Source organism: Plectropomus leopardus, chromosome 10 (assembly GCF_008729295.1).
Source record: "Plectropomus leopardus isolate mb chromosome 10, YSFRI_Pleo_2.0, whole genome shotgun sequence".
NCBI classification, from domain to species: Eukaryota; Metazoa; Chordata; class Actinopteri; order Perciformes; family Serranidae; genus Plectropomus; species Plectropomus leopardus.
In genome coordinates, this window is record NC_056472.1 from 21,739,364 (window position 1) to 21,753,694 (window position 14,331).

Consider the following 14,331-nt stretch of genomic DNA (forward strand, 5'->3'; position numbering starts at 1 on the left):
GCCTTTGTTAGTTGTGCTGACCTTACCGTATACAGTGCAAACAATTGTCAAAGCAGACTGTGAGTCAGTCTTCAAAGTAAACAGGTTACTGAGATCAGCCTACAGGTTGACATACATACTCAGCACACAGTACCTGTCAGCAGTGTTTTGGCAGTCACATCGAAATTTTGAACTATTTATATGGACAGTGAGATGTGTCAGTTCCAACTCCAACACGTAAAACCATGTTTTATTTAATCTGTCAAGTTACAGGCTTACTTTACATCAACAACATGCGTGAATGATAGTTACAATTTCCTGTCTATTTGTGCACTGTGGCATTGTAGGTTATTCATGTAGCATCCCACTGCCATAAAAATGTTGATTTTACTTTTTTGTATTGTTTTTATTATTATAATTACTATTATTATCATTATTATTTTCTTTCATCTTTTCCTTTAACCTGTTAAATCAACCTTCACTTGCCTGTATTATGTTCTCTCTAATAGCAACACTGGTGGAAAAAAAATGAATAGCACATGAAATGGTAATAGCTCAACTTTCAGTCAAAGCACGGTTTTTTTTTTAAACCAGAATGTTTCGTCATGTGTGACACAATGTTATAGATATTATGTAATTGATAGGAGACATTTGTTATGGTTGCTGCTCTCTAGTATTTCAAGATGCTCCAAAATTTAGAGACAGTGGCTCCTGGAGCATATTTTAACTCCAGATTGTAGTTGCAATATGTAGTTATTATATATATATATATTTACATTTCTAGACCTTGTTGAAATTATTATTTTAGTGAGTCAGTATAACAAAAAGACCTGTTTTTAACTTTGTATTTCGACGTTACCAGGACATCCAACTGATGCTCAGGAAACAGTAGATCATAGGAAAAGATTCATTGAAAGGAACAGAAATTGCATTCTCTAGTTGTTATTCTTCTTCTTATTATTATTATTATTATTATTATTATTATTACTATTAATATGATTATGTATGCATTTTTAATTTTTAAATTTTCATTATTTATTTATTTATTTATTTATTTTCCCAAGATCTAAAAATGCATTTCTTCTGCTGTGGAAGTGGAACCCTTGTTTCATGTGCTGATCTCAACACGGAACTCATGAAGGCTACACCAGTAATGCTAACCAGCTGTGTAGCTAGACAGCTAGCCTCGCCGGTTTACTGGCAGTTAATCTCCTTGCGTTATCACCAGCTAACTTTCACTGTATATTACTGAACTGTTTCATAACTGCATGACAGTGACCGTGCTGTCTATGCGTTGCTGTTTTGCAAAATATTCGTGCAGCTGAGGCGCTAAAAATGAGAGAAGGGTGAGTATGTGGCTACCTTGCTAACCATTGAAAAGATAGGTGGCTAAACTAAACGGTAAAACAATGCTGATAACACTAGTAGCTTAGCATGCTTGTTACGGAGCTAATTCGTAGCTACGCTAGCTAACGTCATTTTTAAAGAGATTCGTGTGTTTTGGGGGTAGTTACTTTAGAGCTTGGTATTTCACCGTCTCAGATACAGCTTGTTTTGACAGTTCAGAAATGTATTGCTAAGTGATAGCCGTCGCTAACGTCAAATGATAGTTAACGTTAGCTGGCTACCGCTAACTGTCAAAGCCCTCTAATGGTTCGTCGAAGCTAATTGTATCTGTTTGATATTTGGTTTTCGTGAAGTTGGCAGTAGCTGTCACCATCTCTTCCTTGTCTGTGTGGGGTCAAGCTATTTTTCAGCCTTGTAATATTTATCAATATATCAGTAGATTTTCCCCAGCAACGTTATCGTTTAATTTAACGCCTTCTTTTCGGTGGTGCTTATTCCTGCTTCTGGAGAGCCACACCTCTGCATAACGTTGCATGCTGGTTACAGCTGTGTTTACTCTGCCCACACCTGCTAAGATAAAGTTGGGGGTTTCAGTTCAAGTGTTGGTGCCTGCCAGCCGTTTGAATTGGCTAAAACACACCTAAAACACCAAAACGTGAGTTGGTGCAGCAGGTTAGATGTGCTATGCTGAGGCTCTCCAGCGCCAGGCGTGACCACCACCTCCATCTGCCTGTAACAGACAGTCAGTCAAGTGATGGATGAAGCTGGTTGCAATTGCAATTGTCTGGCACGATTTAGTATTTCGGGTTAGTTTTCCCCTAAAACAGGACGGACATGGACGGTGCTGTCTCCAGTAGCTGAGTGGTTTGAGTGACAGAATTTGTGGCACAATTTGGGGTTTTTAGTTATTAGAGTGTTAAACAATTGTCTGTCGGGGGTCAAATCTTCCAACTTTTTTATGACAATAGTGTAAGGCCCTTTCCTTTGAAGGATTCATGTTTTACCCAGCTGTGTAAATCAGCATTATATAATAATATATTGATTCTTTGGACAACAATACTTTTTTTTTGTTATCACAGAGTCAGCCACCATAAGATTTCAGTTTGATTATCCAGTGGCCCGTGATTGACACAAGACGTTACCAGTAAAAATTCTCGATTTCTGTTTCCTGGCTGCTTGCTACTGTCTGCCTTGCTCTAGGCTACTAGCTCTCTTTGAATGTTTAGGAAGGAGTTTTGCTTGGATGGAGATTGTGACACAAACATGTGATGGAAATTTCAAAATAGAGGTGTATCAAAGATAATGAGATGTGTCAGTGTTTTTACTTTTCATTGATAATCTTGAATCATGATCACTGAATCGCTATATCATTGTAGATCAATGTATTATTAGACCCCGAGTTTTATTTCATTCTAATGACTTACCTCTGTAAAAGATTTTATCAAAAATAGCCTGTACTTAATTTAATTTAATCTAATTAAGTAAGCTTTAAGTAATTCAAGTGAAAATAAGCGAGTATTTGCTTTTTAGCATTTACCTCTCCATTTCACCTGTCAAAGACAGGATTTATATAACCGATAGCCTAGAGTGAGCTAACCGGACAGTTTTCCACAACCTTGTGGTGTTATGACTTTGTCTGCTGTTTGTGTAAACATTTATGGGTGGAAATTTTGATAATAAGTTATTTGCCATAAATATACCAGATATTAAATAGTAAAAGATTTTTTAATGTCAGATTTTTTTGCCATTCCTTGTATTGTTATCAATGTACGTTTAGTTTTTACAGTTTTAGATTAAATAAGAATTTTCAATCATCACTTTGGGCTCTGATGGGTATTTGTCATCATCTTTTTATAAAATACAAACAAATTAAATAATTAATAATGATGAAAATGTGCATTATGATGCTGGTCAGATGTTTTGTATCTATAGTATTTTTTAAATACGGAATTTGTGTCCTTTGTAAGACCATTTCTTTATCACTAAAACATAAAAGTTTTCTATGCAGGGCTTTTTTACAAAATGTATGGGCTCAAAAGAAAAATAATCCCTCTCAATCATCACTAATGACCTGTTATAGGTGTGTGGCAGTGTATTAATCTGCAGAGACCCTGCTCTCAGCCTGTATTTTTTTTTTTTTGTCTTCATATTTGCTGTGTTAGGGACATTCCTTGGCAAACTTGAATGACCATCCGGGACTTTATAAAAGGTTAGCAAACAGGTGCCAGACCATGAGCAGTAGCATCCAAGAGGAAACTACAAAAATCAGGGACAAAGTGTCAAAAAATGCAGATATGGCAATACTGTTTACAAACAGGAGCCAACACAAGCCAACATATCCTGCATAGTATACAATTTTGATGTTTTTCTGTATACGCTCCTTAATCATGTATATTCAACCATGTTCCCTTCTCTCCTCTGTCTTTGGTTCTCTCTGTGTTTGCAGTGTGTGTGTTGTGTGACTCAGCTCCTGTGTAGCCATGGAGAAGCCCTGGAGGCTGTGGGGGGCGATGGAACGTTGTACCCTGACTCTGGCCTCCTGGTCCTGGGGTGCTTGTCGAGTCTCCCTTTTGGCCCTCATCCTCACCTTCCACCTGTATGGAGGATTCTTTCTCCTTGCTCTTATCCTAGCCTCTGTGGCAGGCATCCTTTACAAATTCCAGGATGTGCTCCTCTACTTCCCTGACCAGCCCTCCTCCTCTCGCCTTTATGTTCCCATGCCAACAGGAATCCCGCACGAGAATGTGTACATTCGCACCAAAGACGGTGTGAAGCTTAACCTCATCCTTCTTCGCTACACAGGAGGGGACACACCTCCTGGAGTCACCCCTGGCAACCAGAGCAGCCCCACTTCCTCTGCTCCGCCTACCATCCTTTATTTCCATGGTAATGCAGGTAATATTGGTCACAGGGTACCAAACGCCCTGCTGATGCTCGTCAATCTGAAAGCCAACGTGGTGCTTGTGGACTACCGTGGCTATGGAAAGAGTGAGGGTGAGCCCAGTGAGGATGGGCTGTATCTGGATGCTGAGGCCACACTGGACTATGTCATGACCCGTCCTGATCTGGACAAAACAAAAGTTGTACTATTTGGACGCTCACTGGGGGGTGCTGTGGCTGTGCGCTTGGCATCGGTCAACCCTCACCGTGTAGCAGCCATCATTGTTGAAAACACCTTCCTCAGCATACCCCACATGGCAGCCACTCTCTTCTCCTTCATGCCCATGCGCCTGCTGCCCTTGTGGTGCTACAGGAATCAGTTCCTGTCCTATCGACAGGTGGCGTTGTGCCGCATGCCCTCGCTGTTTGTGTCCGGTCTGTCGGACCAGCTCATCCCACCAGTCATGATGAAACAACTGTATGAGCTGTCTCCTGCGCGGACTAAACGCCTGGCTATCTTTCCAGAGGGCACGCACAACGACACATGGCAGTGTCAGGGCTACTTCGCTGCTTTGGAGCAGTTCATGAAAGACCTGCTGAAGAGCCACGCCCATGAGGAGAGTGCTCAGCCCTCAGCGAGTGTCACCATTATCTGAAATCAGGGAGCGTTGACTACAGAATATGGGCTGGAGGGAGTGAATTCTGTCACAGGAATTGGATGGACTTTTGGATTTTTGGAAAGAATGTACATTTTTTATGCTTTTGTCTGGGTTTCTGTTTTATTTTACTCTTTCTACCTTTCTGTAAATGTAACATATTTGTTAATGATTTGATTATTTCAAGATTTTAAAAGAGGGTGACAATGCTCTCATGGATTTTTTTTGTGTTGCAGCTATGAATGCATGTATTTATGACCTTAAATGAATGAAGCCAGAGCATACATGCCCACACTGCAAGACAACCTTCTCACAACCACAAAATATTTGCTGTAATGGGTCTACTGAAATTAATTAAAATCACTGAAACAGTTGCTCATAATATAGTGATCATATGAGGACCTACAAATATTACAATAAAAACTGATTACTACTGGAATTAGAAATACACTTCTGATATACAAAATGAGACACTGATAACATGTAGGCTTATACTGTATATATCTTTGTTAATACATTACATTGCACTTTTTTGTTCAGATTTACCCAAGTGTTGAGTGATGTAGGCAAACATCTTCTGAGCAATACTTTGAGGAGCATAAGGATGTTTTTTTCTCCCGCTTTGGTAAGGAACATTCATATTAAGAGTCCCTGTTGCAGCTTGGCATGACATGACATTGTAGTGATTAATATTTATATATACCCTTTTTTTCTGGCACAATAGCATAAAAAATGTGTGCTGCTGAGTAATTATTTTCAGCCATATGAAGTGTTGGCTGAGGTGCAGTGGTCAGTAAAATAATGTTGACATGTTTGTTACTTCTGCCTATCAAATTTGATTTTAATAAGGTACGAGATCTTCTCCATTACTGTGTCCTGTCCAAACACAACTAGCACACAGGATCGTCTTTACTCTTAAATGGGCTCAAGTTACTATTTAGGAACTCTGGCTCCTGTAGTTTGGTAAGGAGCATTTGCTTTGTGTGTGGTTTGTTATTAAAGGATTGGTGCTGATTTCTTCAAGTCTGTCTTAGTACAACACTGTAACACATGCTCGTATGTACTCTGACATGTTATTGGTCGCTGTAATTCTCTTGTCTCTACTTATTGTAAAGAAATACATTTCTAACGTAATTCCAAGATAACCCAAAAAGAGATGCGTGACAAAATGTGCAGTCCTCAGCAGTCTAAGTGGGAAAAATTCACTGGATATTTTCCAATGTAAAGTCCATTTAGTAGAAAATCTTCTCCTTCTGTTACTGTTACTCTAGTGTCTATAAACAGATTCTGCAAATGTATGCACAGTCTGTAGGCAATGGGGCAGGATTTTGGTATCAGAAGTGTTGTGGTTTCTGTTTGTAATCCGAGTTGTAGCTCTATTGACCAATCATGTTTGAACGGCAAGTAAATAGTCCAAGTGGAGGGGTGGAAAGTGTTGGCCAAAATGCAATTTCTAAACCCATTTACTATTGTCTGACCATGAGGTAGCATTTTATTAGTTTAAAAAATATATATTTATTTATCTGAATCCACATGCAGCTATTTCTTTGTAGAGAAATAAAATAAGAAAAAAATGACTAGCAATGACTGGTGCACAGTAGAGGAAGTTTTGGCCTGGATATTCGAAAAAGATCTACTGGACTGTTATTTATATACATGTCACTACTGATTGAGTAACACATCTGACACACCCACCAAATTAGAGAAAACGTACCTCAAAACCTGTTGAGCACTGTTTCGAGGAAACATGTTCAATCTGAAAACCATAGCCAAACGGTGCACACCGTTTTGAGATTGAACATGCCGGAAATATTGGCCCCTTCCGCCAGAGGCTTGTCATTATCAGACCGATAGCTGATGGGTTTCAAAATTGCTGTACCTCCACCCAGATCAACAAAGAAACACAGTCTGGGTTTTCCAAAATAGATTTTGGAAAGAAAGAAAAATAATTTGTCCTACTCAGACTGAGACTTCAGATTAAGAACTCTAGATTTTGTCTCCCATCTCTTTTACTCAAATTACACAAGGAAGGGTTGTTGTAAACGATTACAACAACCAACCACTCTGTCAACATACATACTGGCATGTGACTATTGTAATAAGACAGTCTTGTTAAAAAAAAAAAAAAAAATCAAGCTACCCTTTAAGAACTAAAAATAAAGTGTGAGAGTTTTTAATGAACTGTAGTGATTATTTGTTTGCTGTTATCAGCATCATAATTATTGATTGGATGATTCTCTGTTCTTGTCTCACCCCATGCTTATATAGCAAAATGGCTTTACTCACTTGGAGGGCTTTTAATGAGCTAATTAACCTTTCCTGCATGTCTTCCAGGGGGTGGAGCAGAGCCCGATGATTCAAACACCGTTATCTGCTCCTGCTTTCCAAATGCAGCATGCTGCACTGCAGTGGTCTGAAAGCCATTTAAAATACAGATCTCCTTAGCCATATTTGATACTGTTTGTAAACAGTACGCTAAATTTAACAAACATCAAAAGATCAAATTTGTTTGTGTCAATATGAACTTGGAAAAGAATGGTCTAAAGGCTACTATGAATGTAAATTGTGGTCTAAAGTTAACAAGTGTGCTTTATGAGAAATAATGTATAGATGGTCTTTTTTCTCTTTTTCTCTTTTTTTTTTGTGTGACTTTTTGCCACCATCGGCACTGAATAGTTTCAGACACTTTGTATTCTATGAAATCATAAGCTGAGTTATCCCATCCTATGTTGTGAAAGCACATCTGAATTCAACCACTCGAGTGTACACTCATTTAGTTTCTCATGCTTTGCTTTACACACTGTTTGTTTGCATTGTGCAATCCCTTCATTTAAGAAAAGATGTCAAAACTTGGTATCATTCACTTGATTTATTGTTTCGATGGCTGGCCTAAAACAAAATTAGTAACAACTACAATATTGGGGTTTCATCCTATCCTAATGTATTGTTACTCTCCAACACCCTGTCGATGAAAAGAAATGGAGTCAAACTGAATGTCTCTTCATATTTATTTTTTTTTATAAAGAAAATCATTTGCCAGGTATTCAGCAAATGCACTATGGAACATATTTTTATCTGCTCATAATTGTTAACAGACAGGAATGAATGCTGTTGAAAGTGTTTGGAATTTGCATTTGCGAGCTGGCATGTGATTACATTGAGTCTTGGCATATTTCCGTAATGGACCTGCACAGTGTTGACATAATTTGTGTCCATCTACCATGATTTGGGAGAACGATTGATGGGATATCTGTACTGTCAGACATCTGTATGACTCATCTTTATCATCAGTATGAAGCAGTGAATACGAGGGATTTTCCATTGTATCTGTTTTTTTTCTATTTCAAAACAAACAATGTCAACAACTTCTTTTGTAAGCACACATTTCCACTTTCTATTTTCTGTACTGTAACATGCAATAAATTGATACGTTAAAATTGCTGTTAGACTTTTTTGTTGTTGTTGCTGTAAAAGGTTTATTTCAATGTAAATCTTCCAATGTCATGTATACAACCTGGCATCACTTCACTTTTTGTATTCTGGGTATTGAAGTTTGTTTGTTTTGCCATGTATTGTTGCTGTTGAAAGTTGAAGTAATTTTTGTACTTCCTTTTTTCAGTACTCGTTTGCTCCTTGAGCTGTCACTTATAAATATAACCGTGTCATTAATAATGTCTATTTCTTCTTTTCTCTGTTCCCCTATTTCTCTACCGGACTGTCGCTCGTGTCCAACTGCCAACCTGTCCTTCCTGTTTCAACTTTTTAAAAACCACATGGTGTCTTAAATGTGTGGAACCTGAGGTATGTTAATGGAGCAAAATGAAGAAAAAAGGGAGAGACTTGTCAGGGCTGTTGGTCAGGCAGGAAGCTGCGTGTGTGGTTAGCTGAGCGGAACAGTAGAGGGGAAGCTGTTTTGACCTTTTTTGTACAGTATTTGTTCTGCATAGTCCTGTAGACTGAAGAGACTACTGAAGGACAGATCGAAAGTCAAGGAAGTCAGTGATACTTTTACAACAGGCAATGCGGTAAAGCCAGAGGACAGAGACAACATTGATGACAGAAGCAAACATCAACCATACGTAGCGTAGTTCAGGCCTGAGACAGGTCATGCTGCCAGTGTGAGCTCTCTGGACATTGTATGGGCCCTGCAATGGCAGGTGTTGAGCCTGGAACCGGACAAAGGACATCCAAAAGGAGACTGTCCTGGCCAGTTTTTCTGCTGACGCTAGTTGCTGTCACCTCCTCCTCTCTTTCAGCTTTGTCGCTGTACCAGCTGGTGGCTCTCAGAGCCGAAGTAGAGGGACTCAAATCGGAGGTTTATCGCAGGAGGGAAGAGGGACAAGAGGCCATGCATGCAGGCCAGGTAAGACAACAAAGGACATTTTCATCTGCACAGGATTATAAAGACATTTTAGCAGCATGTATTCTTTTTCTTAACACTTTACTTTGTATTTTCAGACCGAGAACATCAGTAGGAGAAGCAGCCAAGAGCCCCTACACCAACCCGGGTCTCAAGATGCTATCAGCCTGATGAGGACGAGAAGGTTGGTCTCTGGATCAGAGACATTGGGTAAGACGTGCTAGGCTGCACCTGAGTTTGACAGTTAATGATGCTATTTTCTGTTGTTTGCCTGGAGTGCAAGATTGATGATTTCACAAACCTGTTGATTCATTTGCAAAAAGATATGTAGAGACTGTGGCATATTTCTAGTGTTAAATGTGTCTATGAAGGTCTTCTATCCATTCTTTAATTTTATATTTTCTATGTCAATTTAAAGTCAAGTTTGTTTTATAGCTAAATATCCTAAAATGTTTCAGAGGGCTTTATAATCTGTACATACATACAACAAACCTTAAAAAACTGTCTATAACATCGTACACTTGAATACAATGTAATAATTGCCAAGTGCGCATGACACATTAGTTTTGGTGACAGCCATTTGGAAAGAAGAAGTTGAATATGGTAAAATGATGATACCATTCATTTGTGCTCACTATTAACTATATTTTGTGAACGTGCTTACCAGCTCAAGTTACAGTTACAGTAACAGTTCCTGGGGGGTTCGGGAAACCAAAGTGTACAGTATGCTATACTGTTGCTTAAGTGCTGGTTTTGTCAATGGAATTTTGCAACAAATTGAAAAGAGGAAGTACATAGACAGACATGGAAAAATAAATTTCTCTTATTTTTTCCACAGTTTCTCAGCCTTGCTTGCAGTTGTTGGCAAGCAGTATCAGGAAAACCTTCAGGAAAGGTACAGTACATCCGACTGCCGTGATATTTTGGTGATTTGTAATTGCTTTTATTTGGCATTAAAAGTATCGCTCACTGGCTAGACGAACTTTACACTATAATAAGTTTCTGAAAACATTTGACGTGAGAACTAGGCAATGCAATAACAATATTCATTCATATTCGATCAGCGCTGCCCAGTTTGACAGTTTGACCGATGTTCACAATCATGATTGACAGCTGTGTCAGAGACTCTAGTAAATGCCATTAGATGCAATAGGAGGAGGAGGAGAAAGGAAATGACTTTTCTTAGACTATCTGTATTACATATTAGTGAGTATGTAGTGAAAGTTTCAGAAAATAGTATTAAAAGTTAATTTTTTAAAAGTTACCAAACAGAGCTTTAATATTACAGTTAGATATATTTCAAATAATTTGTATAAATGTGTGTAAACATATACCAATGTTTGACATGTTTTCTGACATATTCCTGTTTCTTGAATCAGAATATAAGTCTGAGCCGCACACAGGTATCCCCTGGCAGGCTGGGCTGAAACGAGGATCTGCCCTGGAGGCAGATGGAGACTGCATGCTAGTCAGGGAGGAGGGCTTCTACTTTGTGTACGGTCAGGTAGGTGTATTTGTTGTCATTTGATAGTTTTTCCACAGGGTGGTGCTGCTAGCCTGTTTGCTAATCACCAGATTATACATAGGAGGGGGATCTGTGTACATACATTGCAGGAAAAAAGGGTGTGCTTGATCCAAGCATGCAGTCGGTTAACAGACCTTGAAGAAAGGTCAAAGAACATGCAAACGATGCACGCAGAATAAATGAAGTGGCAAATGATATACCACCCACCAGACTGTTTATATGTTTAAAACCCATGCCTCGTACCATAGATTTAACCCAGTATTTCTGTTGTGCTCAGGTGTACTACATAGACAGCACCTTTGCAATGGGTCATGTGGTGATTCGGAGGAAGAGGAATGTGGTGGGAGACGAGCCTCAGTCTGTGATCTTGTTCCGCTGCATCCAGAACATGAACCCTGTTCACCCTTACAACACCTGCTTCACAGGAGGTGAGCCTGAGTTACTGTTTATGTCAAGCTATGCTCACCCTGTTTTACAGCAGCTGTTATGGAGGTCAGCCCGTGTTTTGTAGTAGAGCTCTCAAGCGTGTGTGTGTGGGTGGGGGGGGGGGGGGGGGGGGGGGGGCTGCATATGTGTGTCAGTAGTTTAGTATGGCTGATAGCTGTTTGAGGTAGAAAAAATGACAATTGCAATTCAAGGTTTGAAATGTGCATTTTCATCCCTCAGGTATTGTGAAGCTGGAAGCCGGGGACCACTTGGAGCTGCTGATCCCTCGTTCCACAGCCAACGTCTCCCTGTTTGGAGACTCCACCTTCCTGGGTGCTGTCAAACTGGCTTAAAGTATGCCACCTCAATTTGGAGCCCAAGGGATGCTGCCGCGATGGGAAAGAGGTGCCATGACTGGAGGGAAGTGAGCAACAAGGCACAGTTCTGGTGACCTCGCGTGACTTTGGGTGATGGGAATATGTGATGGGAGGTGAGAAAAATACAGGAAGTGGCCATTTCTGTTCTGGCTGAATGATAGACTGTGTGACTCCTTGCACGTTCAGCCTGAGGGGACATTAAGGGAACTATGAGATGGCTCAAGCTCTACTCTTATGGGGATAGTTTATCCCCAAATCCAAAATTAATATTTTCCCTCTTTCTTGTAGTGCTAGATTGTTTTGGTGTGAGTTGCAGTGTTGGAAATATAAGCTGTAGAGATGACTGCCTTCTCTTGAATATAATAGAGCTAGATGGCACTCTACAATATATTTTAAAAACTCAAATGCAATGTCTTTTTGGGGATGAACTATACCTTTAAAAATACATCCACCTTATAGTTACAGCTGTAATATATTCATTTCTAACACACACCAAGACAAGATATGTAAAACCATCAGAATCAAGTACTTTTTCCTTTAAATAATCACAAAGACATGGCAAAGTCTGGCTTGTAAGAGACGTGTTACTTGTGTGTCATTCTTACACTGTTTTGATCAATAGTCTTTCATCCTGTAGCAGCAGCATTACTGAAATAGTCCCTCTCATCTGCTTTATCATTTTAGACATTTTCACTTAAAAAAGAGTGGTGTGATTTTTTATCTTAATGGCATGATTTCATTTAAGCTTACCTTCACACTATATTTCAAACTGAATTTTGATGCAATAAAGTGACAGTACAAGGTATGACATCATCTGAAATCTGGATGGAGATTGTTGTTCCTTTGTTGGCCACAAGAAGGATGACTTCAGTGTGGCAGAACATCCTGTCAGGCAGCAAAAAGACAAATGAAGTTAAGGTTGAGTAGCGACAGTCGAACTCAGGTGAAAAGTGTCTATTTTTAGATTGAGGCACAACAGTACAGGCAGTGCATGGCTGCATATTCAAAGTAGCTGCTGCTCAGTGAATTTGAATTGCCTGTTAAGCCTGAAAGTTGTAAACAGGAAAATGTCCTCAGTGGATTAGTTGTCATTTTAAAGCTAGAGGGAGTTACACAGAAGGATTCAAACACATATTGATCAATGGACTGACATTATTTTATTCAAATTTTCATAAGCGATCAATCTGGGAATTCAATATGTAAATGAAAATGACCTATAAAATGTGGTGTCAGAATGAACCTCCATAATTAAGCACAATAAAAAAGTAGGACTGGGCAATGATTATTTTTACCAAGGTTAAATTGGAACCTGCAGCCGCTGTTGCGAGGACATAGCCTCTGTACATACGATGCCCCCTCAACTGAGCTACTGGGTACCCCAATTATTTCTGTTTTTAATTAAATAGGGAATTGTGTTGTGATAGTATACTATGCAATGCCGTTATGCATAAATTTGGCATATTATTTTAGATAATGTTAAAATATAAGTAGTGTGATTTTTTTTTTAGCTTATCACCCACCCTTAGTATATATAATACACTTTACATAAACACAAATAAATGTCAGGAAATATAGTCTGAACTATGTTTCTGGCTGCTATCTGCTGTCAGGGAACTACTAAAACAACTAAAACAGAAAAATCATCAGTTTTGGATGCAGAGGTGTGTTCCATGGCACAGGCCCCTACGGGACAAAAAGCCCACCCACATATAACTCAGCTTGTGCAGTGTTAGTAAACCCGATTTCTATGTGTTGCCTACACAGATTTATACTTGTCCATTTCACTTGCAGATATTAACATTTGACTTTTCTTGACTTTTCTCTGTTGGTTTTGACGCATCTGTGTGTTTTGTCAAACAGAAACAAAAATACATTGTGAAATATGTATTTTTGTGATACAAAAGTTGTTTTTCCTGAGAATTATATAAAAATGAACATGTGGGGATTTTTTTGTTGTTGCATAGAGCACTTACAAACTGCTTACTAAAATGTATTTACAGAAAGTAACAAAAAATATATTAAAAAAGAATGAACCATCAATTAGTCATACATGTTGATTTAAATTTAAAAAAATATGATACACATTACATGTTTGAAAACATGTTTTATTTTGTTTTATTTAAGGCCTAAACTTTTCAAAACTAAACCACGTGAAAGTAGCCTATTCAAATTAACTTTCAAAATATGTTCATTTCCTCGGCATAAAAGAGATATGACAACATGCCTCCCTGTATTGCCCCAGATAGGTCAGCATCTTGTATTTTTTAGCCAAATATTTTTTAACTGGCTCATATTAAAAAGATATTTGGAATAGTTTTGCACTGGGGTTCTCCCCTACCTGTCACACTCTGCCCCGTCTGCTTCTCCCTCTCTCTGACTCACACACTCACACACACACAGGCCCTCTGTCCGTTGGGGCAAAGAGTTAGACAAAGCCCAGTGGGTGGTCACTTCTTCACTAGGCATTTTGCCCTTGGAGTCATGGCTCCATTTGACAAGAAGAGAGACTGAAAGAGGGGGAGGGAGGAAGAGAGTCTAAAATAGAAGACTGAGAAAGAAAAATTTCAAATGGACTTAATGGATAGCAGTAGCCATTAGTGGAAGAGCAAGAAGAGAGATGCTGTGAGGCTAAAACAGATAGAGAGAGCAGGCCAGGTCCAGGCTACTACAGCCATGGAAGTCAGAGAAGCTCTTTGATGATCTGGTAAACAGAGCAGGCGGCTGTACAAACAACGAACCAAAAAAAAAAAAAAGGGGGGAGGAGGGGGGAGGAGGGTATAA

The 14,331-nt window shown here is 39.1% G+C and overlaps 2 protein-coding genes across 2 annotated transcripts; both read left to right on the forward strand.

The window, feature by feature from the left end:
- Positions 1–1,135: 1,135 nt before the first annotated feature.
- Positions 1,136–4,997, forward strand: abhd13 (abhydrolase domain containing 13). Its single transcript, XM_042494307.1, has 2 exons — positions 1,136–1,325; positions 3,773–4,997. Exon 2 carries the CDS (start codon positions 3,807–3,809, stop codon positions 4,860–4,862), a length of 1,056 nt encoding a protein of 351 aa, XP_042350241.1. The 5' UTR covers positions 1,136–1,325; positions 3,773–3,806; the 3' UTR covers positions 4,863–4,997.
- Positions 4,998–8,671: 3,674 nt separating this feature from the next.
- Positions 8,672–12,363, forward strand: tnfsf13b (TNF superfamily member 13b). Its single transcript, XM_042494309.1, has 6 exons — positions 8,672–9,225; positions 9,321–9,432; positions 10,061–10,117; positions 10,602–10,726; positions 11,025–11,175; positions 11,414–12,363. The coding sequence occupies exons 1-6, from the start codon at positions 9,001–9,003 to the stop codon at positions 11,524–11,526; spliced, it is 783 nt and encodes a 260-aa protein (XP_042350243.1). The 5' UTR covers positions 8,672–9,000; the 3' UTR covers positions 11,527–12,363.
- The last annotated feature ends 1,968 nt before the right edge of the window (positions 12,364–14,331 follow it).

Excerpts from the sequence above, each read along its gene's own strand:
- abhd13 (XM_042494307.1), top strand. The coding sequence starts at position 3,807 with ATGGAGAAGCCCTGGAGGCTGTGGGGGGCGATGGAACGTTGTACCCTG.
- tnfsf13b (XM_042494309.1), top strand. The coding sequence starts at position 9,001 with ATGGGCCCTGCAATGGCAGGTGTTGAGCCTGGAACCGGACAAAGGACA. Across the intron at positions 9,226-9,320 it reads AGGCCATGCATGCAGGCCAG|ACCGAGAACATCAGTAGGAG; the intron begins GTAAGACAACAA and ends TTGTATTTTCAG. Across the intron at positions 11,176-11,413 it reads CAACACCTGCTTCACAGGAG|GTATTGTGAAGCTGGAAGCC; the intron begins GTGAGCCTGAGT and ends TTCATCCCTCAG.